This window comes from Ranitomeya variabilis, chromosome 5 (genome assembly GCF_051348905.1).
Source record: "Ranitomeya variabilis isolate aRanVar5 chromosome 5, aRanVar5.hap1, whole genome shotgun sequence".
NCBI lineage: Eukaryota > Metazoa > Chordata > Amphibia > Anura > Dendrobatidae > Ranitomeya > Ranitomeya variabilis.
The window spans coordinates 659,906,851-659,929,173 of record NC_135236.1 but is presented as its reverse complement, the minus strand read 5'-3'; the positions used below and the strand labels follow the sequence as shown (position 1 = coordinate 659,929,173).

The window sequence follows — 22,323 nt, the reverse complement described above, 5'->3', positions numbered from 1 at the left end:
TGATGTCATAGCATACAGAAAATGCACACAGTGATGTCATACCATCAGAAAATGCATACAGTGATGCCATAGCATACAGGAAAATGGAAACAGTGATGTCATAGCGTACAGGAAAATGCACACAGTGATGTCATGGCATACAGGAAAATGCACACAGTGATGTCATGGCATACAGGAAAATGCACACAGTGATGTCATAGCATGCAGAAAATGCACACAGTGATGACATAGCATACAGAAAAGGCACACAGTGATGTCATAGCATACAGGAAGATGCATATAGTAATGTCATAGCATACAGAAAATGCACACAGTGATGTCATAGCATACAGGAAGATGCATATAGTGATGTCATAGCATACAGAAAATGCACACAGTGATGTCATAGCATACAGAAAATGCACACAGTGATGTCATAGTATACAGAAAATGCACACAGTGATGTCATAGCATACAGAAAATGCACACAGTGATGTCATAGCATACAGAAAATGCACACAGTGATGTCCCAGCATCGAAAGCAAGCAATGCACAGTGACCACAGAGCACAGAAATAATGCATAGTGATGTCCTTCAGGGATAATGCACATAAAAATTACTAATCATGACATAGTGCACACAGTAATGTAACAGTCCAGGGATTGTGCACATTAGCATGACCCAGCGTAGAAATAATGCACACAGACATGACACAGCATGGGATTAATGCACATAAGGATGGCACAACATAGAAACAATGCACACAGTGATGTTATTGTACAGGGATAACGCACATAAAGATGTCACACATCATATCTTAGAGGAGGCTTCCCTGCCTGCTCCGAACCCCCCTATGAGCCAGAGGAGAGCCACAAACACACAGCAGATCTCTCTTTGACAGCCCACCCAATCCATCCTATGGTCAACTGTACAAATTAAAAATTAAGATAAGCACCAGTCCTCCATATTTTAGTTTGGCTCCGTTGGATCCTTGAAATTTATTACAAAAATAGGAATAATGAATATAATTAGTTCATTACTTCATCCTCTTCTCTGCTTCGCTAATAACCCTTTAGAAAAATCTGGATAATGCATTTTTAATGAAATTTTTTCCCCTTTTTCTGTGTGATTTGTTATCATTGTGTTTAATGCTATTGCTACACTAATTATATTTATTTTTCTATTATTATATTTTACATTATTTCTTTGACATTTGGCACACACTTAAAGCTTGTCTGCTTCCTCTGGGAGTTACAAGGCAATTATGTGTGCTGAGGATTGGGCTAGACGGCTGCAGGAGAAAATACTGAGAATCATCTTGGCGCCCGTTCTGCTGGGAATATACTGTATACACACAGTCTGACATTCAGGCACATTATACGATCCAGAGCTACACTGTAATATACAGTGTTAACAGCTAGAAGAACGCTGCCATCATATTTAGTATACCTTACTTTGATGTGAATTACTTTTACATAGCTAGAATCAATTTTTACATTATTTTTTTATGTTTTATTATTTGTTTAAGGACCAGGTGTTCCTAGTAATTAAATGTCTGCCTACTTTCGATAATCCTGTTTCTTAAGAGTCTATGCCGATCATAGGGTATTCCCCCTCTCAGCTCTCATGCTGCTCCTCCTCTCAGCTCTCATGGTGTTCCTCCTCTCAGCTCTCATGGTGTTTCTCCTCTTATCTCTCATGGTGTTCCTTCTCTCAGCTTTCATGGTACTCCTCCTCTCAGCTCTTATCATGTTCTTCCTCTTTGCTCTCATGGTGTTCTTCCTCTTAGCTCTCATGGTGCTCCTCCTCTCAGCTCTCATGGTGCTCCTCCTCTCAGCTCTCATGGTGGTCCTTCTCTCAGCTCTCATGCTGCTCCTCCTCTCAGCTCTCATGGTGTTCCTCCTCTCAGCTCTCATGGTGTTTCTCCTCTTATCTCTCATGGTGTTCCTTCTCTCAGCTTTCATGGTACTCCTCCTCTCAGCTCTTATCATGTTCTTCCTCTTTGCTCTCATGGTGTTCCTCCTCTCAGCTCTCATAGTGCTCCTCCTCTCAGCTCTCATGGTGCTCCTCCTCTCAGCTTTCATGATGTTCTCTTCTCAGCTCTCATGGTGCTCCTCCTCTCAGCTCTCATGGTGCTCCTCCTCTCAGCTCTCATGGTGGTCCTTCTCTCAGCTCTCATGGTGTTCCTCCTCTCAGCTCTCATGGTGTTCCTCCTCTCAGCTCTCATGGTGTTCTCCTCTCAGCTCTCATGGTGTTCCTCCTCTCAGCTCTCATGGTGTTCCTCCTCTCAGCTCTCATGGTGTTCTTCCTCTCAGCTCTCATGGTTCTCATCCTCTCAGCTCTCATGGTGTTCCTCTTCTCAGCGCTCATGGTGTTCCTCCTCTCAGCTCTCATGGTGTTCTCCTCTCAGCTCTCATGGTGTTCCTCCTCTCAGCTCTCATGGTGCTCCTCCTCTCAGCTCTCATGGTGCTCCTCCTCTCAGCTTTCATGATGTTCTCTTCTCAGCTCTCATGGTGCTCCTCCTCTCAGCTCTCATGGTGCTCCTCCTCTCAGCTCTCATGGTGGTCCTTCTCTCAGCTCTCATGGTGCTCCGCCTCTCAGCTCTCATGGTATTCCCCTTCTCAGCGCCATGAGGTGCTCTCCTCTCAGTTCTCATGGTGTTCCTCCTCTCAGCTTTCATGGTGTTACTCATCTAGGCTCTCATGGTGTTCCTCTTTTCAGCTGTTATGGTGCTCCTCCTCTCAGCTCTTATTGTGTTCCTTCTCTTTGCTCTCATTTTGTTCCTCCCAGCTTTGATAGTGCTCCTCCTCTCAGCTCTCATGGTGTTCCTCCTCTCAGCTCTCATGGTGCTCCTCCTCTCAGCTCTCATGAAATATCTGCATCCATTTACTCAACGTGTGTATGTAGGATGCTATCAGGTGCTTCGGATGCAGTAACACACAGGAGGCAGAGCAAGGGTTAACAGGGTCTTTATATCAAACAGTGATAGTACAAGCAGGGGGGTAAAGTATGTGAACTTGCGGATGGGGAAAGTCAAATGCTGAAGATATCAGGTTAAGTTATCAGTCTCTTTGCGATGGAGGAAGGTGGCTGAAAGATCCCCCGGCGGCACCGTAGGCAGCGCGATGTGTCTCCGATCTGGTTCCGCAGAACGGCGATGCACTGTCTCTTTGCGATTACGAATCCTCCAGGTCCTTCGGCACATGATCTCCTGATCCAGGCACACGGTGGGGTAGAGATGAAGGTCGGTGGCACAGTGGAAGAAGCAGAACGTTCGGAAGACAAGGCCGCAGTAGAAGCACACAGTCCAGCGGACACAGCCACAGGCATGGGCCGGTCCTTAGCAGGCACTGCAAGGATGGGACTAAGCGATGCCTCCGCGGTGGTGAGTGGCGCCAAGGTATGCACTCAATCCTGGACCTGGACATTACCCGGTGAGGAGGGGAACGCATGTCGACAGTCTTGCTAGTTGGGAATACAGGCACAGCTAGCGGGCGTGGGTCCATCGAGAGGGAGTCAACCGTCTCACTGCTCACAAGCTCGTTCCCCACCAAGTGTGTCGTCTTCCCGCTCACACCGCTATTTATGTCGGACCCGCCCCCACCAGTCAGGTGTTCAGAACTGTCACAGTCAGGAACTTCTTCCCCCTGGAATATTGGTGACAGTTCCGTCTCTGTCACGCAAGAGGGACCATTGACTCGGTACACCTCCCTACATGCACATAGACTTATGTGGGTTCTGAAAGGGGGTCCTAATCAGAATTATAAATCCTTATCTTACAGATATTTTTTGCAACATTTGGATGAGATTTGTTAAAAAAAAGTCATCCATTTATCTGCCACTGTAAGCTCTAGCGGTCTTTCCGTTCATAATCCATGCAGAAAAATTCACGTATCCAAGTAGATGTATCCAAGTAGATGTGAATATACCCTTAGGGACTAGAAAAAAAAATATGTAGATTTTTAAAATATTTTACAAACCAATGTTTCTTAAAAAAAAAAAAAAAGAAAGAAAAAAATATGTAAAACTGATAAAAGAAAGTTAAATTTGTCACAAAATCAGAGCAAAAGCAAATAAAATTAAAAAAAGGAAAGTAATTAAAATAAGATGCTTTAAAAAAAAAACAGGCAAAAATGTCCTAAATTTTAATCTATTTACCTTACTCTACCCATTATGAAAAGTTCTCAAACTACTTTGATAGTATATCCCTTACTTGCAAATTTACTCGGAAGGTCCAGGAGACTCTTGGTAAATATGGAGACACCACCAAGACTCCTTGAAAAGTTGGTTAATTTTCTCGGACCTCCCAAAAAGCAGAACTGCCCGAACTTTTCTTTGTAGTGATGTGAAGCCCTGGCATCTAGAGACTCATTCAGGGTCCCTGCCACTACATAGGGTAGAAAAAATCTTCTTAAAGATTCTTCAAATGAGGCTTCACCATCCAAAAATAAGGATTATGGTTTGCCATCTGCATCATAAACTTTTGCTGGACCTCCGAGATCCTGTTGGAACATGGAGCCCATCATCATTTAAGAACTTGGGTTCATCGTTGGGTCTACCTGTCTTCTGTGGGGCCAGTCTGACATTGCTCTCAAAACAGTACTAATTTACTTTTTAGGATAAATGATGCCCGTACATATTAGATGTAGGACGGACCTGTTCACCGATTTCGGGAAGTTTGCCGATCCCTTTTACATTTGTGGGGGTGATTTCAACATGCTTGATCCTCTGTATCAGCGTGATATATCATTGCTAAAAGGTCTGGAAGTAGCTTATTTCACTCTGACTACTGAAAAAATGTATGTTTGGCAGAGTCAAGCTTGCAGGTGAATAGGAGAGTCAAGTATGTTATCTGGTGGCTTGGCCGCTTTCTTGGGTTTATGGACACCTTTAAGACGCTAATCTTAACTAACTGTCCAAAGGTGGTAATGTAAAGACATACCTGTGACCGTCTCTGATTTCCTTTGAATCTTCCAGCACATTTCGACTTTTTCTGATTGGAACCTCATCATGATGAAGCTTCCTGGATAAGCAATCTTCTCTGCCTCTTCTTTTTAAGTCCTTAAGTAGGAACAATAAAGGACATCTCATTTCCTTCCACTCCCAGTGCCGTCAGCTGTTGGATTTTTTTTTTTTTCCAAATGGATATTTCAATGTGACTGTAATGAGGCATGATAATCCACAGCTGTAACATTCTTGGTCGAATGAATCGAGCAATCTCCAAGCAGAGTATGTTCTTTTGTTTTGTAGGTCACACTCAGTATTGGACATCATTCAGTTGAAATTATGTGGAAACATTCTTTAGCAATCCACTATTGCGCTAAAACTGCATCTTTTTCCATTCGAGCATTTATAGGTTGACCTGTGAACTTCTCTTGATGGAACAAGGCTGCTGAGACACAAATACTACTCAACATGGTCCTTAACGGATCTACTCATTCTCCACTGCTAATTAATATAAGGTCCAAATACAAGACAAGTGGAGAAGACCATTTATTGGAACCCCATGGTTCTTCCTTGAGAGTTATAATACAATATGGCTATAGGAATCCCACACTCTACGACATAGAAACCAAAGTCAACATTCCAGGAGAAGAACACAATATTTTCCTTGCATATCTATGGGAAAAAATATCTTGAGAACTTTACTTACTCTTCAATGTAGCTCATCAGAACATTCACATGAAATTTGGATGGTAGAAAGATTGTTCTTTCTCAGGCTACATAGATGACAAGGCAGAAAGTTGAGATGAACATGTTCTACTGTCAAGAAAAGCATCAGTCTCAAATTTCTTGTAGGACACAGATTTCCTTCAGCTTTCTTTAAAATGGGATGAAACATTGTGGAAGTGAATTTATTTATTGAGTGGCTTTCTTCTGAAAAAGTTTTGAAAATTAGTGACAAAGGATTGGGAGGCTCAGTATAAGGAGCCATAAGAAATGCCTGGTGACCATAGCTCAGCATGACAAGGGATTGGGAGATTTATTCTAAGGAGCCATAAGAAATGCAAGAAATGCCTGGTGACCATAGCTCGGCATGACAAGGGATTGGGAGGCTCAGTATAAGGAGCCATAAGAAATGCCTGGTGACCATAGCTCAGCATGACAAGGGATTGGGAGGCTCAGACTTAGGAGCCATAAGAAATGCCTGGTGACCATAGCTCAGCATGACAAATGATTGGGAGGTTCAGTCTAAGGAGCCATAAAAATGCATTGTATCCTTACCACAGTATGGTATGGGATTGGGAGGTTCATACTAAGGAGCCATAAGAAATGCCTTTTGTCCCCAGTATTTCATGACAAGGAATTGGGAGGTTCAGACTAAGGAGTCATGATAAATGCCTGTTGTCGTTAGCATGGCATGGCAAGGGATTGGGAGGCTCACACTAAGAAGCCATAAGAAATGCCTTGTGTCCTTAGCATGGCATGACAAGGGATTGGAAGACTCAGTCTAAGGAGTCAGAAGCAATGCCTTGTGTTCTTTGATCTAAAAGTCATGAGAAATGTCTGTCCTTCTTTACAAGGCACATATACAGTATTTAGCGGGCAATGGTTAGGAGAGGGACAAAAATGGCAAAGGTCAGAAGGAAGGTCGGGAGGGGGCATGGAAGGTAAGCCAGTGTTTCACCTTGACACAGATGGGAGTTAGGTTATCTAGAGGGAAACAAGTGAATTGGATATTCAGATAAGTGGTAGAAGTTAAAGGGTCAGAGAAACTGTCAGTATGTGTATTTATTAGGAGTTGTGGAGTTAGTCACTAGAGGTTGGTATGAACAACCAATATGGCTGTCATTATCTCACAATCATAGTCTTGAATAACAAATCTGCTGTAGTATGGCTGATTTGTAGGTTCTTTATTATGGCTATAAGACCTGGGCCTCCCCACGTAGGTCACTGAAGAAAAAATATAGTGACCTAGTTTGGCTTGGTAGAACTGTGGGGGGAGTGGCGAGTTTACTTATTTTCTTCTTACAGATTTTCTTTACCCCATGTCTTTCTTCTTGAAGACCAAATGAAAACTTCATGTAGATGTGACCATGTGACACTGTACTTTCCTACATACGACTAATAAGGTAAGAGCCTCGACTGTCTCAACCCTCAGTCTGTGCAACTTTTTCAGAGCTGACCCCTCATGCCCCTCAAGTTTAAAGTTGAGTTACCATGTTTTTGACCCCATTTTTACTTTTGACAACCCACTTTAAACAGTTCTGGATCAATATTGTATTGGTAGATGATCAAGAAGGTATCTCCAAATTACCGGTGTTACTTTTGCTCAGCCATCTGCTTAAGGTTTCTCGAGAGTCCATATTATTTTATAATAAGATGACCAAAAACTAGTGTAATGCCAGGTCTGTTTCTGGATTCTGGATTATCAGACGTGGGATTAATGGAATTTTTCTGTGTAGATCTCTAAAATAATGCACATGAATAGGAGCCTTTCAACTAGACCTATGACATTGGGGGAAAGAAGGGCGACAAATGTGGTATTTTAACACCATAGCCTTTCTTTTCCATGGGAAATAAACCACTATCAGTAATGTCTGACTTATTCCCCTCTCCCATTGTAGACACATATACTCTCCATGGACTTAGAGTGCATGTATATGGGTGTGTCAATTAAGTCAAAAGCTATCTAAAGAGTGTTATCACCTTTAGTTGTAGTATTTGCTTCAGAGTATCCAAAAATGTACTTCAGAGTACCCAAAAATACCTTCACATACATATTATCATTTGATTTGGGGAAACAGGTGCAAAACAAATACCTGACCTCTTATGGTTGGATATGCCATAATACTCCACGATTGAATTAATGTACATGATAAGGAGTTGCAGCCCGATTGCTCCACCCTACTCCTTTCCTTAATTCCCCATGGATGAGTAAGGACTAAGTTTTAGTCTGAAACGTGTAGGACTTATTTTTACAATGTTTTAGTATACGGACTGACTATTTTTCATACAGCTTGGAATAAAGATATTTGCATATGTTATTGTGCTTGTGCCTTATGTTTAAGTAAATTTCTCAGGACTCTAAAGTTGAAAGATGGCAGGGTTTATGTAAACCTCACCCATAATTGGTTGAGTCGGTGACGGAAGTGTGTTTTCTTAAGGGACAGGGTTGGGTTGGGTTGGGACTTTAATGCTTCGTGAAATCTTGGCAACAGAGATGAGTAAAAATATTTTCAGGACCCTGGTCTGGTGTCCAAGTCTGTACTCCTGCTTACTTACTTGGCATTTACAAAGTCCCCACAAAGTCATGACGCCATATGAGGTCTAGTCATTAGGTATCACGAGACATAATGATGTGCATCGTACCACAACATCATGACGTCTCTGGGGTCTTGAAGACGTCGGGGGCGCACATGATACCAGCATTCAAGTGCCAACCAAAGAAGTTTGTATGACCCTGGTCCGGCATCCAGGGATGTACTCTTTCCTTGATCGGTAGTTAAATGGTGGCATTCTTGACGTTTAAAAGACCCCCTAGTCACTAGGTTTCACGAAATTCCCAGCCGAGGATGTTAGTATGACCCTTTTCTGGTGTCCACCTTTGTACTCCTTCCTTGGCCGTTACTTAAATGTTGATATTTTTGGTGTCTCTGGTGTTTAGAAGGCCCAAGTAAAGCAATAACGCCTTGTGAACTCTAATCACTAGGTTTCACACAATTCGAGTCCCGGTCGAAGATGTTTTTATGACCTTTTTCTGGTGTCACATCTGAACTCCTGCTTTGGCCGATACTATAATGGTGGTATTCTAGATGCCTCTGGTGTTTACAAATCCCACGCAAAGCCAAGATGCCACGTGAAGTTTAGTCACAAGGTCTAACGCGATTGAAGAGATGACCGAGAAAGTGTGTATGACCCAGAGCCGGTATCTATATCTATTTTTCTGTGAACTACACTTGGCTAGTATTCAAATGGCGGCAACCACAGCACTTCTGGCATTTACAAGACCCCCATGAAGTCATGACGTCGCATGAAGTCTATTCAATAAGTCTAATACCATTCAAGAGCCAGCTGAGGAAATGTATGACCCAGGTCCAGTGTCCACATCTGTACTCTTGCGAACTACCTTGGCTAGTACTCAAATGGTTACTACCTGAGCACCTTTGGTGTTTACTAGGCCCCCGCGAAGGCAAGACACTACATGAAGTCTAGTCACTAGGTTAACGTGATTCGAGAGCCAGCTAAGGAAATATGTATGACCTAGGTCTAGTGTCCAAGCCTGAACTAGCTTGGCTAGTACACAAATAGCAGCAACCAGGGCAACTTTAGTGTTTATAAGGCCACCGCGAAGTCATTACGCTCCATGAAGTCTAGTTTCTAGGTCTAACGCGATTCAAGAGCCACCCAAGAAAGTATGTACGACCCAGGTCCAGTGTCCACATCTGTATTCCTGCGAACTACCTTACTCAAATAGTAGCAACATGAGTACCTCATGCATTTACAAGGACCATGTGATGTCATGACTCCAAATGAGGTCTAGGCACTATGTCTCACAAGACATCATGACATCTCCTGGGTCTTGAAAACCCCAAAGGTGCCCAGGAAGTGGCCATTTGAGTGATGGCTGAGGAAGTATGTAGGACCATGTTCCGATTGTCTTGGAGAACCAAAATGGACACCGGACCAGATTCTTGCCAATCGTTTTGCTCATCTTTAGATGGTTTGAGGGTTTCTTCCATTGCCTATATGAGTCCCGGTTTCCTTAGTAATTAGTATGTTAGTAGCATCAAATTTAGGGATACGGAGGAGAACTGTACGTTCCCCGACACCTCTGTAAGCAGGAACCTAAGTGGCACTCAGAAGCTGTTGTAATGAGGAGGCCGCAGACGAGGATATTTTGCATTAGGTTTTTTTTTATTCTCCTCATAGTCAATGGCAGGAGGCAAAGATAGCTGTCTACATTGGTTGTTATGGAAACAGTGGTCTCCAGAGAGGCCTACAACGGATGCCTCCGAAAGACGGGCATAGACTTGAAATGGAAAAACCACTTTACTGAAGGCCTTTCTACAAATCAATTATTTGGTGTAACATTCGCCATTTACATTACGAGACGTCTGTCGCTTCGCTCATTTGCATGCGGTTCAATTACAAATAAAGCAAGCGGCGCAGACTCCGACCAGGACGCCGCGGGCCGGATCCATCTAGAAATGTAGATGTAAATACACAGAAGAAAGTCAGTGATAGATGGAAAAGCCGCACAATCTGATGTCAGACGCTGGTGATTAGAGGGAGATGAGCGGCGCCACAGCAACGCTGCTTATCTCTCCCTGCAGACGCCGGCTGTCACTCATCACTAATGCTGGAAGTCACTTCCCCTGTGTCAGTAAGTGATTAGCCGACATATAGGGTTCCCTTTCTCTTTAAAAAAAAAGAGGTTCTTCAGCGGCTACAGTGTATGTTATGCAGGACTTTGTTAGATGCTGCAGAACCTCATAATACACACCTCAGCTGCTGCAGAACCTCATAATACACACCTCAGCTGCTGCAGAACCTCATAATACACACCTCAGCTGCTGCAGAACCTCATAATACACACCTCAGCTGCTGCAGAACCTCATAATACACACCTCAGCTGCTGCAGAACATATTAATACACTGCTCAGCTGCTGCAGAACATCGTAATACACACCTCAGCTGCTGCAGAACCTCATAATGCTCCTCAGCTGCTGCAGAACCTCATAATACACCTCAGCTGCTGCAGAACATCATAATACACCTCAGCTGCTGCAGAACCTCATAATACTCCCCAGTTGCTGCAGAGCCTCATAATACACCTCAGCTGCTGCAGAACCTCATAATACTCCTCAGCTGCTGCAGAACCTCACAATACACACCTCAGCTGCTGCAGAACATCATAATACACATCAGCTGCTGCAGAACATCATAATACACACTTCAGCTGCTGCAGAACATCATAATACTCCTCAGCTGCTGCAGAACCTCATAATACACCTCAGCTGCTGCAGAGCATCATAATACACCTCAGCTGCTGCAGAACACCATAATACAAGCCTCAGCTGCTGCAGAGCCTCATAATACACCTCAGCTGCTGCATAACTTCTTAATACACACCTCAGCTGCTGCAGAGCCTTATCCTTCTTGAGAATACGGAAGCCCCCATACAGTGGCGTAGGAAGGGGGGTGCGGGCCGCCCCGGGCGGCACAATGCCGGGGGCGGCTCCGACCCAGAGAGGAGAGGGAAGGAAAAAAAAAAAAAGAGAGAGACGCGGGCCCTTTAAATCTTCGGGCGGCGCCGACCGCCGCCACGACCAGGCCCCCCCTCCCGGTGCCAGCGCTGGCATTGGGCCCCCCTTTAATACTCACCTCTCCTGGTTCCTGCGGCAGCTGCAGCGTCTTCAGCGCCTTCTGACTCTGCGACGTCTCAGGGCAGAGGGTGCGATGACGTCATCACTGCGCGCTCAGCCTCTCTGTCCTGAGCGTTGCAGAGCCGGAGAGACGCTGAGTGCACGGGACCTGCGCTGGGAACGGGAGAGGTGAGGATTTTACTTTTTTTTTTTTTTTCTTTATGTCTGACTCAGACAGACTGGGGGCAATATGCTGGAGACAGACTGGGGGCAATATGCTGGAGACAGACTCGGGGCAATATGCTGGAGACACACTGGGGGCAATATGCTGGAGACAGACTGGGGGCAATGCTGGACACTGGGGCAGATTGCTGGGGGCAATGCTGGACACTGGGGCAGATTGCTGGACACACTGGGGGCAATGCTGGACACTGGGGCAGATTGCTGGACACACTGGGGGCAATGCTGGACACACTGGGGGCAATGCTGGACACTGGGGGCAATGCTGGACACTGGGGCAGATTGCTGGATACACTGGGGGCAGATTGCTGGACGCACTGGGGCAGATTGCTGGACACACTGGGGGCGATGCTGGACGCACTGGGGGCGATGCTGGACACACTGGGGGCAATGTTGGACACACTGGGGGCAATGCTGGACACACTGGGGGCAATGCTGGACACTGGGGCAGATTGCTGGACACACTGGGGGCAATGCTGGACACTGGGGCAGATTGCTGGACACACTGGGGGCAATGCTGGACACTGGGGCAGATTGCTGGACACACTGGGGGCAATGCTGGACACTGGGGCAGATTGCTGGACACACTGGGGGCAATGCTGGACACTGAGGCAGATTGCTGGACACACTGGGGGCAATGCTGGACACTGGGGCAGATTGCTGGACACACTGGGGGCAATGCTGGACACTGGGGGCAATTCTGGACACTGGGAGCAATGCTGGACACTGGGGCAGATTGCTGGACACACTAAGGCAATGCTGGACACACTGGGGCAATGCTGGACACTGCGCCTGTGCGGCTGCCCTGCTTGTGAATCCCAGCCCCGCACTCTGCATAATGCATAACACACTGTGGGGCTGGGATTACCAAGGTGGGTGGCCGCACAGGCGCAGTCTGCAAGCCTGGCTGTGACGTCAGACGGCCAGAGCTCTCTGCGCCTGCACCAAACAGCGATACACAGCGCAGGCACCGGATTTCATGGGTAAACAGTGCTGAGGGGGCGGTGCCCGGCATTGAGTGACGGCAATGGGGGGGGCGCCAAACTCGGAATCAGCCCCGGGCGGTAAAAGCTCCAGCTACGCCAGTGCCCCCATACATATTAGATGCTCACTAGTCCGGCCAAACAGGACAGGTATGACCAGCTTTAAAGGGGTGGTCCTCTAACCAACGCTTATCGCTTATTCTTAGGCGTTAAGATAAATATGTGATCGCTAGAGGTCGCCCAGCTGAGAATCCCTCTGATCCTGACAAATAGGGGCCTAAAGTAGAACTGTACTGAGCATGTGCGACCACCGCACCTATTGATAGTGACTGGAGTGGCGCAGAGGTCGCACATGCTCAGTAATGTTCCATTCACACAAGGGATTTTGGGACCCATCTTTTTGTGATATTTTGGGGTCCCAGTGATCCATAGGCACTCAACAATGATAGATTACTTATAGGGGATATATGTTGTTTAGGGGGTAACCCATTAAAGTCTGGGGTCTGAATTAAAGGGGTTGTTCCCAGTTATGACCAAATTCCGTCTTGGTCCCCATATACATAATATCTTTGCTCTACCACACAGGATCCCTTAGCAGGGAGTGCTGATATTTCACATTGCGCTGTCAACACTTCAGAAGTCATCATGGAAGAATTTAACCTTCACACACATTTAAGCACGGCCATCGCTTTACAACATGGAGGTTGCCATGGTAACTGGTAAGCTGGAATTAAAAAAATAATGGAGATGCATGCTGCCTTAAGCATGTTGCATGATTTTACTACCTTGTTCGCCTTTATAAATCAATCATGTGAATCCACAAGTCGGTAGGACAATTATTTTTCAAGGTGACATTCGTCGCCTCCAGTCGTTCTGACATCTTACAGACATGTAAGTGAATTAAATATGACGCTATCACTTTAATTAATTAATGATATATATCTGAGGAAAGCAAAAAGTATAGTTCTTCGTACCCAAACCCCTAAAATTGTCACGGGTTTCTATGGCGCTGAGTCTCTGACATGGGAGACGTATTTATTACAATGGAGCCAATCTGCAATGATGAGATAAGGCGCCGGTAAAATCAATGGGCAACAGAAGCCATTGTTCCTGGCGTCAGAGAGACTTTCGACTCACAGACCCCCCGAAACTGTGTTATCTCCGAACATGTGTCAATGTCAGATGTGTATGGCGCACCTTGTCTAAATTCAGATGCAATACTTAGGTCCCAAGCAAAATAATTCTCTTAAAGGGAACTTGTCGGCAAGTCAAAAGTGACCCTTTTTTGCTCTTATTTTATTCCCGATTCTCCCCTGAGAAATACAGTTTTTGTTTTTTGTAAATCCGCCATACGGTTCCAGAGATATGGGGCTTTTCCTTTGGTGCTAATTTTTATGGCCTTTATCAGGAGGGGCGTGTCTTACAGGATCCTCTGGGGCGTGTTTACATAGGGTGAGCCACGCCCCCTTCGCAAAGACCATAAAAATGAGCACTTAATAAAAATGGTCCATATCTCTGGAACCGTATGGCGGATTTAAACAAAACAAAAACAGTATTTATCAGGGAAGAAGTGGGAATAAAATAAAAGCAGAAGCTGGTCATTTTTGATCTGGTGACAGGTCCTCCTTAAAGGGGTTTTCTCACCAAAAACATCAGCTCACTACTGAATTTCTGACAAATGTTCTATCGTTGAGAGTCAGAGTTGAGTAACAAATATTTGCAGGACCCTTGTCCTGTCTAGTCACTAGTCCTCATCTACGTTAATGGAAAGAGGAACCTAGGATGCCCGGCATTTGAGTGCTGGCCTAAAAAGTTTGCACTGCCTTGGTCTACCGTCGTGGATGCTGGGCCAGGGTCCTTTAAAACTTTTTGCTCAACTTTAGTGTGGGTTTGACCGCCCCATAATCACTGGAGGTAATATATTTTTGGGGGTGGATTTCTCTTTGAAATGGGTTGTCCAGTGTATGTCATCTGTCCCCAGTATGATTACTGGGGATGGGGACCCCATCAATCAAAAAGGCAGGGGCTGTAAAGTGAATGGAGCAGTAGTAGTGAGCACGTGCGACCACTGCTCCATTCACTATCAATAGGAGTGGTCTTACCCACTAACTGCTGCACCATTTCAAAGATTGGTCGGGTCTTAGAAGATCCTACATTTATAACCTATCCTTTAAGGGCCACCATACTTTTAAGGGTTTTTTTTTTCCAGAAATGATCTATTGTTCCTTCATGATGGATTTCATCACTGACTAAGCCAGGTCGTCCTATAATAGGATCTTCTTTCCCATGGACCCAAATATTAACAATGAAAAGGAACAACAAAAAGTCCATTAAAACTATCCTCCATTCCTGAGAAATCAGCATTTGAAATTATATGTAAATATGTGCCGAAGATCTGAAGCCTCTGTCACTCCAGCTCTATTCCCCAACCAGCGCCACCTCCTCCTAATTAACTGACAGCCTATATGATGTGATACTTCAGGCAAATGAGTCATCAGTGAAGCAGGAGACAGTGTTACGTGAGGAACAGAGCTGGAGTGACGCAGGCTTCAGATCTACAGTAGCACTTCAGCCTAATTTGCATATCAAAACAAACACTGATTTTTCAGTACCAGAAAAACAGATTGGCCTACAGGGGCTTATACATTGTCTGGGGTGTGAAATCCTGGTGACAGATTCCCTTTAAGGTGGGAATTACACAGGGATTTTATTTTATTGTGGATCTTATCTTTTTATACTTGTAGATGCTATTATGTCACATTTACATGCAATTATCATGGGAGACCCGGCAAAATATCAGGAAAATAAATATATGCTACTCATTATATTCCTATGGATGGAAACCTCCACCCAAAAAAAAAAAGTCTATTCCCTTCTATGTGAACCCTGTACTAGCACTTCCCGACTATTGAGTCTCTTTAAAGAAGATCTGTCAGCAGATTTCACAATTAAAACTTCATAATCTATTATAAAGATATCTTTGGACCTGATGAGGCAGGTATACTTACTTTGAAAATCAATTTCAAAATGGTCATATACGGTAACCTTAATCATAAAATGAGCATTTTAGGAGTCCAGGTAGACATTTAAATATCATGAGCAGAACTGTAAAAGAATGACACATGGATTCTTACAAATAAGTACATCAGTCTCATCTGGTCCAACATATCTAGTTAATAATGTATGCAGTCTAAAATGTGAAATCTGGTGACAGATCCATTTTAGTACTACTGGTCTGTATTATGTTCCAATTTCCTTCCCCACTCAGGAACCAATAAAAAAAATATATACATTGGGGGTATGAATACTTTTGCAATTGTTGTTTTTATTGCTCTAATGCATCTAAAACAGAAATAGAAAAAAAAAAATAGAAAGCGCGTACCGTTTTGTGTATACAGCAATTCATTGGAAAAATTAAAAGAATTGCAAAAGTATACACGCCCTGCAATCTTACCTATCCCCTAACATCACTATAATTTATAGGATTTTTTTTTAGTAACCCCCCAAAAAACAATGTAACATACACTTCATACGCCATAAACGTCCGATCCCACCAGTGGGACCCCCATCTATCCCGAGAAAGGGGGTCTCACCCATCACGTGCTGTCAGGAATGATGAGGTGGTGATGTTTTATTTTCGTAGGACACCCATCATGTATACATCTACCCTCTTGATATGTCAAAAATACCGTACATGGGACAATCCCCTTTAAGAAACAATCCCTTTAAGTGAATCTCAAGATGATAATATATTAGTTGTGACCCTCAGAATCAGGTCAGGGTTCTAAAAAACAAGAAGAATTTAGAACACTCTAGTTTTTCTACTTATGTAGATACTAAACCCCTGTATACCACCGATTACAGATTATTCACAGTCATTTTATGGCCTGCAGGTGGCGCTGTTTCCACTTCTAGTCTTTGTTCTGCCGGGTTTAGAAATTGGCAAAATCCACTGAGGATTCATCAGGAAACAGATCCGTCCTATCAGTCATATACTGACAGCTATGAATTACTATTAAAACATATGAAGTTATGATCATTCACACACACACACACATATATATATATATATATATATATATATATATATATATATATATATTCTGATAATCCAGAAAATCTGATAATCCAGCAATTGAACGACCATACAATATGAGAATTCGATCAAAGATTGTAAGCCCCGATCAAAAATCTGTACCAGGGAAACAAAGAATTATCATGTTATAGTGTTTTCATGGGGGCATAGACCCCCTGCACCTCATATTGTTACACCCCCGCTTACTTTTTTGAGCAAAGAAGTCGACAGAACAGAAATGGACAACTCATAAAATGAAACAAGCAAATCGATTCTAAATAAAGTTATTTCCTTCAAAAACTCAGATTTGAAAAATTTTTGAAAATGCGCAAATTTAGGAAAATGTTCGCCTAAAATCATTCCTTTCTGGCCTCTATCTCAATCCAGGATAAAAGAGTGAAGGAAGTAAAGCGGTGGGAGAAGTATGGGGATGACAAAGGAAAGCTGAGTATAATATTCAGCATTTAACTCCTTCATTTCACTTCCTTCAGATTCAATTTAGACTGAATTTTTTAAAAACTAATTCAATTTCCCGGCTAAATTAGAGCGAATCTGCTCTGCAGATTCACTCATCTCTGCTCTAAAACTAGAGTGTTTTTTTGGCAGTGCTGGCTCCCTTAGAACGAGAAAATTTTAAAAATTTGAAAATTTAAAGGGGGTGCACCACTTGTCATGAATTTGTATTTTTTTTACCTGGTGTAAACGTCTCTGTTCTCCTGAATCCGGCGATATATTTCTTTTGTTCCCACGCCTCTCCATTTCTGAGATATGGGCCCCTCTTTCCTGTACATAAATTTAGCCTTTTTAACTGAGTGGGCGTGGTTCTCAACTCATGGTGGACCACACCCAATTTGCTAAAAATATTACATTTGTATGCACGGAAGAGAGGGCCATATCTCGGGAACGGAGAGGCGCAGGAAGAAAAGAAAAACATCGCCGGATTCAGGAGAACAGCGGCATTTACATGAGTTAAAAAAAAATTACATATTTGTCGCATGTGACAGATCCCCTCTAAATTTTCTAGTCCACATATAAACGCTATAATAATCTCCTAATGAATACAAAGCGATTTCTATACATATCAAATAATCTCCTGATGGCTTTAGATGGGTCATCATCACAGTGACAGGTCACAGCAACTGACGGACGAAGACAATGAAGACATCTTAGTAAAAATATTATATATTTTACTACCTATCTGGCTACTTTAACATTCATGCAATATATCCCCCCCACCCCACTTTGTAGCACAATATTTCTTAATCCTCAGCCCATGATTGATCTCTCCCCCCCTCACCCACAGATAATAAAATATGTACAGAACCCAATTTTGTTTTGTTTCATTTTTTTTTTTTTCTTTTACCTTACACATGAAGGCACTTACAGATAAGGAGATATTTGGTTAAACGAAAGAAAAAAAAATAGCAACACAAAAAAAATTAACCCTTTCCAAACAGGAGAGTTGTGCAGGAATCCCTAGCAGCAAAAGGGTTTTTAAAACCAAAAAAATAAAAAATGCCATGATGTAAACAAATTAAGATCTGTGCAAAAAAATGCAGATGTTTATACACCCGAAAGGGGAAGGATGAACCAAAAAAAGTCGATTCAAGTCCCCTTTTAATTGGCTTTAGGATGATCCTTAAGTGCGTCATATTTTCCATTCTTGTGAAAAATTCAAAATAATAAGGATGACCCAATGGTGAATATTGAAGCAGGGTTAGGTAAAAAAAATCTCAAATCTGGTGTTTTTTTGTCACCTCTCCTCCAAGAACAGCTGGTCTTCTACCCTGGTGGCTCCTCAAAAGGTCCTCTTCAAAGAACATTGTGTTGTGCAGAGTTCGTGGCACTGATACAAAAATCTATCCATAGCAGCCTGTGCCACATCTATGATGTGCTAGTGTGCCATTCTTGTAGGATGGCATGGCATGAAGAAATATCAATAATCCTTGGGAAATACCAAAAGCTAAAGTGTCCTCAGAGGTATCCACCTAGCATGATGAGGGTGACGACGACTCTACGACAACTGGGTAACAGGTACAACATGACAATTCCCTTCTAGGTTGATAGTATATTTTCTTCTGCAACCACAAGATCCATATTTCTAAAGACACAATAATAATTGTAGGACAACCTCACAGCTATGGACTCTCATTCTCAAACATCTACACTCTAGTCTTTGACTGTCCACAGTGAGTGGTGTGGCCCTTGTCTACACATCACCAACTACTGATGACGGTCATTGAACCATGGGACCATCATTGATTGACAGTTTTGAAGAACTTACCAAGAGGTCATACCTCTGTTAACTTTTTAGGTTCTCCATAATGTTGGTTGGGGGTATAATGAGGATATTTAGCATCCTCCAGATCTTCAGATTCCATATAATCCGATTTGTTAAAAGATTGTTTGCTCTCGCTCTTTTTCAGGTCTCCATAAGAAGAAGGTTGCTGTCCACAGGTGACATGGGTATACTGGGATTGTTCTTCATGGTCAGTCTCTCTGTGATAGAAGTAGTTGAAATTGGAGACAATCACAGGAACTGGGAGGGCTATGGTTAATACTCCAGCTATAGCACACAAGGAACCTACTATTTTACCACCAATGGTAAGTGGGTACATATCTCCATACCCAACAGTTGTCATAGACACTACTGCCCACCAGAAAGCATCAGGAATGCTGGTGAATAAAGACTCGGGGTCATCAGTTTCTGCAAAATACACTGCACTAGAAAACAGGATGACACCGATGAAGAGGAAGAAGATGAGAAGACCTAGTTCTCTCATACTGGCTTGCAATGTCTTCCCTAAGATCTGGAGACCTTTAGAATGTCTGGAGAGCTTGAAGATCCTGAAAACTCTCACCAAGCGGATGACCCTCAAAATAGCCAAGGACATTGCCTGCTGCCCATTGCTACCTTGCTGCTCAGCCAACTCGGTCCCTAAGGTGATGAAATAAGGAATGATGGCCACAATGTCTATGACATTCATCATGTTCTTGAAGAAAGCTGGCTTGCTGGGACAAGCAAAGAACCTCACCAAGAGTTCAAAGGAGAACCAGATGATGCATAAAGTCTCAATGAGGAAGAAAGGGTCAGTGAAAGGACTGTCCTTCTTGGCATGGGTCCCATTGACCAAGAGGTGCTCACCTGCAGTCCTTGTGTCTTCCCTGAACTCTGGAAGTGTCTCCAGGCAGAAGATGACTATAGAGATAAGAATGATGAGGACTGAGACAATTGCGATCCCTCTAGCAGGTCCTGAACTCTCAGGATACTCAAAGAGAAGCCAAACCTGTTTCTGAAAGTCATTGTCGGGCAGTGGTCTTTCTTCTTCCTTGATGAAGCCTTCATCATCCCGAAAGATCTCGATCACCTCCTCTCCCAATTCATAAAACTTGATCTCCTCCAAGAAGATGTCAACTGGGACATTGACAGGTCTGCGAAGCCTTCCTCCCGACTGATAGTAATACAGGATCGCATCGAAGCAAGGTCGGTTACGATCAAAGAAGTATTCGTTCCTTAGGGGGTCAAAGAAACGCATTCTCTTCCTGGGGTCCCCTAGTAAGGTTTGGGGGAATTGGGCAAGAGTTCTCAGCTGGGTCTCAAAGCGGAGACCTGAGATATTGATGACCACCCTCTCACAACAGTCCTGGGTGGCCCTTTCAGGGTCATAGCCCTCTTGTCCCAGGGCGCTGAGGGACACCAGGGTCTCATCCACATTCTCTCCAGATACCACAGTCATGTCTCCAGTTTTGGGGGTCTCTGAAGGGGTTGGTGTCCTGCTCAGCACCCTGGACCTTGCACAGCCTCACCTCAGTAATGGGCTCCTTGCTTGGTCTAAACACCTATAATTCCAGGATGATTGGCAGCTCCTTGGCAGTGGTGCCTCCTCTCTTCACCATGAAGCTTGCATCACATCTGGCTGGGATAGACATGGCTGCAGTCAGTGTCCCCCTGTTGGGTCTTGTAATTGGGCAGCAGCATGTCTCCTTGCAATCTGTTGATTGTGAGTCTCTGGGTCCCCTCCTTCTGGCAGATCCTTGGCTGTGACACCAGACTGGCTGTCACTGAGGTTGGGGAGCAGCTCCAGTCTCTCGCCCTCCCCAGGAGCACACTGACGTCCAGGAGGAGTGTCACAGAAGAAGCGGCCACCTCTCCTAGAGCTCACTGCCAGCCCTCTGCTCTGCCTCCTCCCTGCTCACACCGTCCATACAGTGCACACCGTCCGCGATCTGCTCCATAGGACTGAATGGAGAGACAGTGCCAAGGGCAAGGACCTGTGTGCAGCACAAGAGCAGGGAAGTGCAGAAGCTGCAGAACATCTTGGAGGAAGAAAAACTATAGCTGACAAGTTACTTTCACAGGACAGATCCTGGGACTAATGCTTCTGCTCTAGACTGTGTGCACAATGTATGAAGAAGTGAAGGAAAAACACATGGATAGATAAAAAGATACACAGATAGAAAAAATATTAGATGATAGAGATAGAATGAAGAGAGAGGAAGAGAGTAATAGAGAGGAAGAGAGTAATAAAGGAAGAGAGAGGAAGAAGAGAGAGGAAGAGAGTAATAAAAGAAGTGAGAGGAAGAGAGTAATATAGGGAGAGAGAGAAGTGAGAGGAAGAGAGTAATATAGGGAGAGAGAGAAGAGAGGAAGAGAAAGAAATAGAGAGAGGAAAAGAGTAATAGAGGAAGAGAGGGGGAGAAGAGAGATGAAGAGAGAAATAAAGGGAGAAGAGAGGAAGAGAAAGAGAGGAGAAAACAGAGGAAGAGAGGGAGAAGAGAGAAAGAAAGGAATAGAGTAATAGAGATAGGAAGACAGAGAGGAAGAGAATAATAGAGGGAGAGAGGGGAAAAGAGAGAGATCGAGACCAAGATAGGAGAGGGGATGTGAGAGATAAGAGTAACAGAGGAAGAGAGAGAAAAAGGAGAAGAGAGAGAAAGAGAGGAATAGAGTAATAGAGAGAGGAAGACAGAGAAAGAGGAAGCGAGTAATAGATAAAGGGAGAGAGAGAGGGAGAAAAAGAGACAGAGAAAGAGGAAGTGAGTAATAGAGGAAGAGACAGAAAAGGAGAAGAGAGAGGAATAGAGGGAGAGAGAGAAAAAGAGGAGAAGAAGAGAGAGGGGGAAGAGAGTAATAGCTAGAGGGAGAGAAAGAAAGAGATAGAGCGCGAGAGGAAGAGAGAGCAAAAGAGTAATAGAGGAAGAGAGAGAGGGAAAAGAGAGAGGAAGAGAGTAATAGAGGAAAAGAGAGGGGAAGGGAGTAATAGAGGGAGAGGAAGAAGAGAAAAGAGTGATAGGGAAGAGAGGGAATAGAAAGAGATAAAGAGAGGTAGAGAGTAATAGAGAGGAATATGGAGAGGAAGAGTAATAGAGGGATTGAGAGAGCTAGAGGAAGAGAGTAATAGAGAGAGAAAGAGAGAAGAAAGAGGAAATAAATCCTAACCTGACTGTCATTGTCTCCAGCGCCCAGAGGACATGCTGTCAGTTATGGTGCGGGCCTCTCCTCTAGGTATCAGCCCCATGTATAATACAATCCCATGTGTCTCTCCAGCCAAGAGATGAAATATGATTTGTACTTTTGCCATTTATAGGACATTTATCAGACGCTCTGGGAATAGAGATTGTGTAGGAGCATCTGGGAGTCCTGAGAGGCCGCAACAATGGATCGTGCATCTTCTAGGGCTGGTGATGAATTGCTCCTGGCATCTCAGGAGAGCGGCTTTTACCGTGACATTGACGG

General features: G+C 43.9%; 1 protein-coding gene across 1 annotated transcript; it reads right to left on the bottom strand.

Moving 5' to 3' along the window:
- Positions 1 to 17,759: 17,759 nt before the first annotated feature.
- LOC143776781 (shaker-related potassium channel tsha2-like) lies at positions 17,760 to 20,875 on the bottom strand. The gene has a single exon (XM_077266517.1). The coding sequence runs from the start codon at positions 20,321 to 20,323 to the stop codon at positions 18,878 to 18,880; it is 1,446 nt and encodes a 481-aa protein (XP_077122632.1). The 5' UTR covers positions 20,324 to 20,875; the 3' UTR covers positions 17,760 to 18,877.
- Positions 20,876 to 22,323: the final 1,448 nt, after the last annotated feature.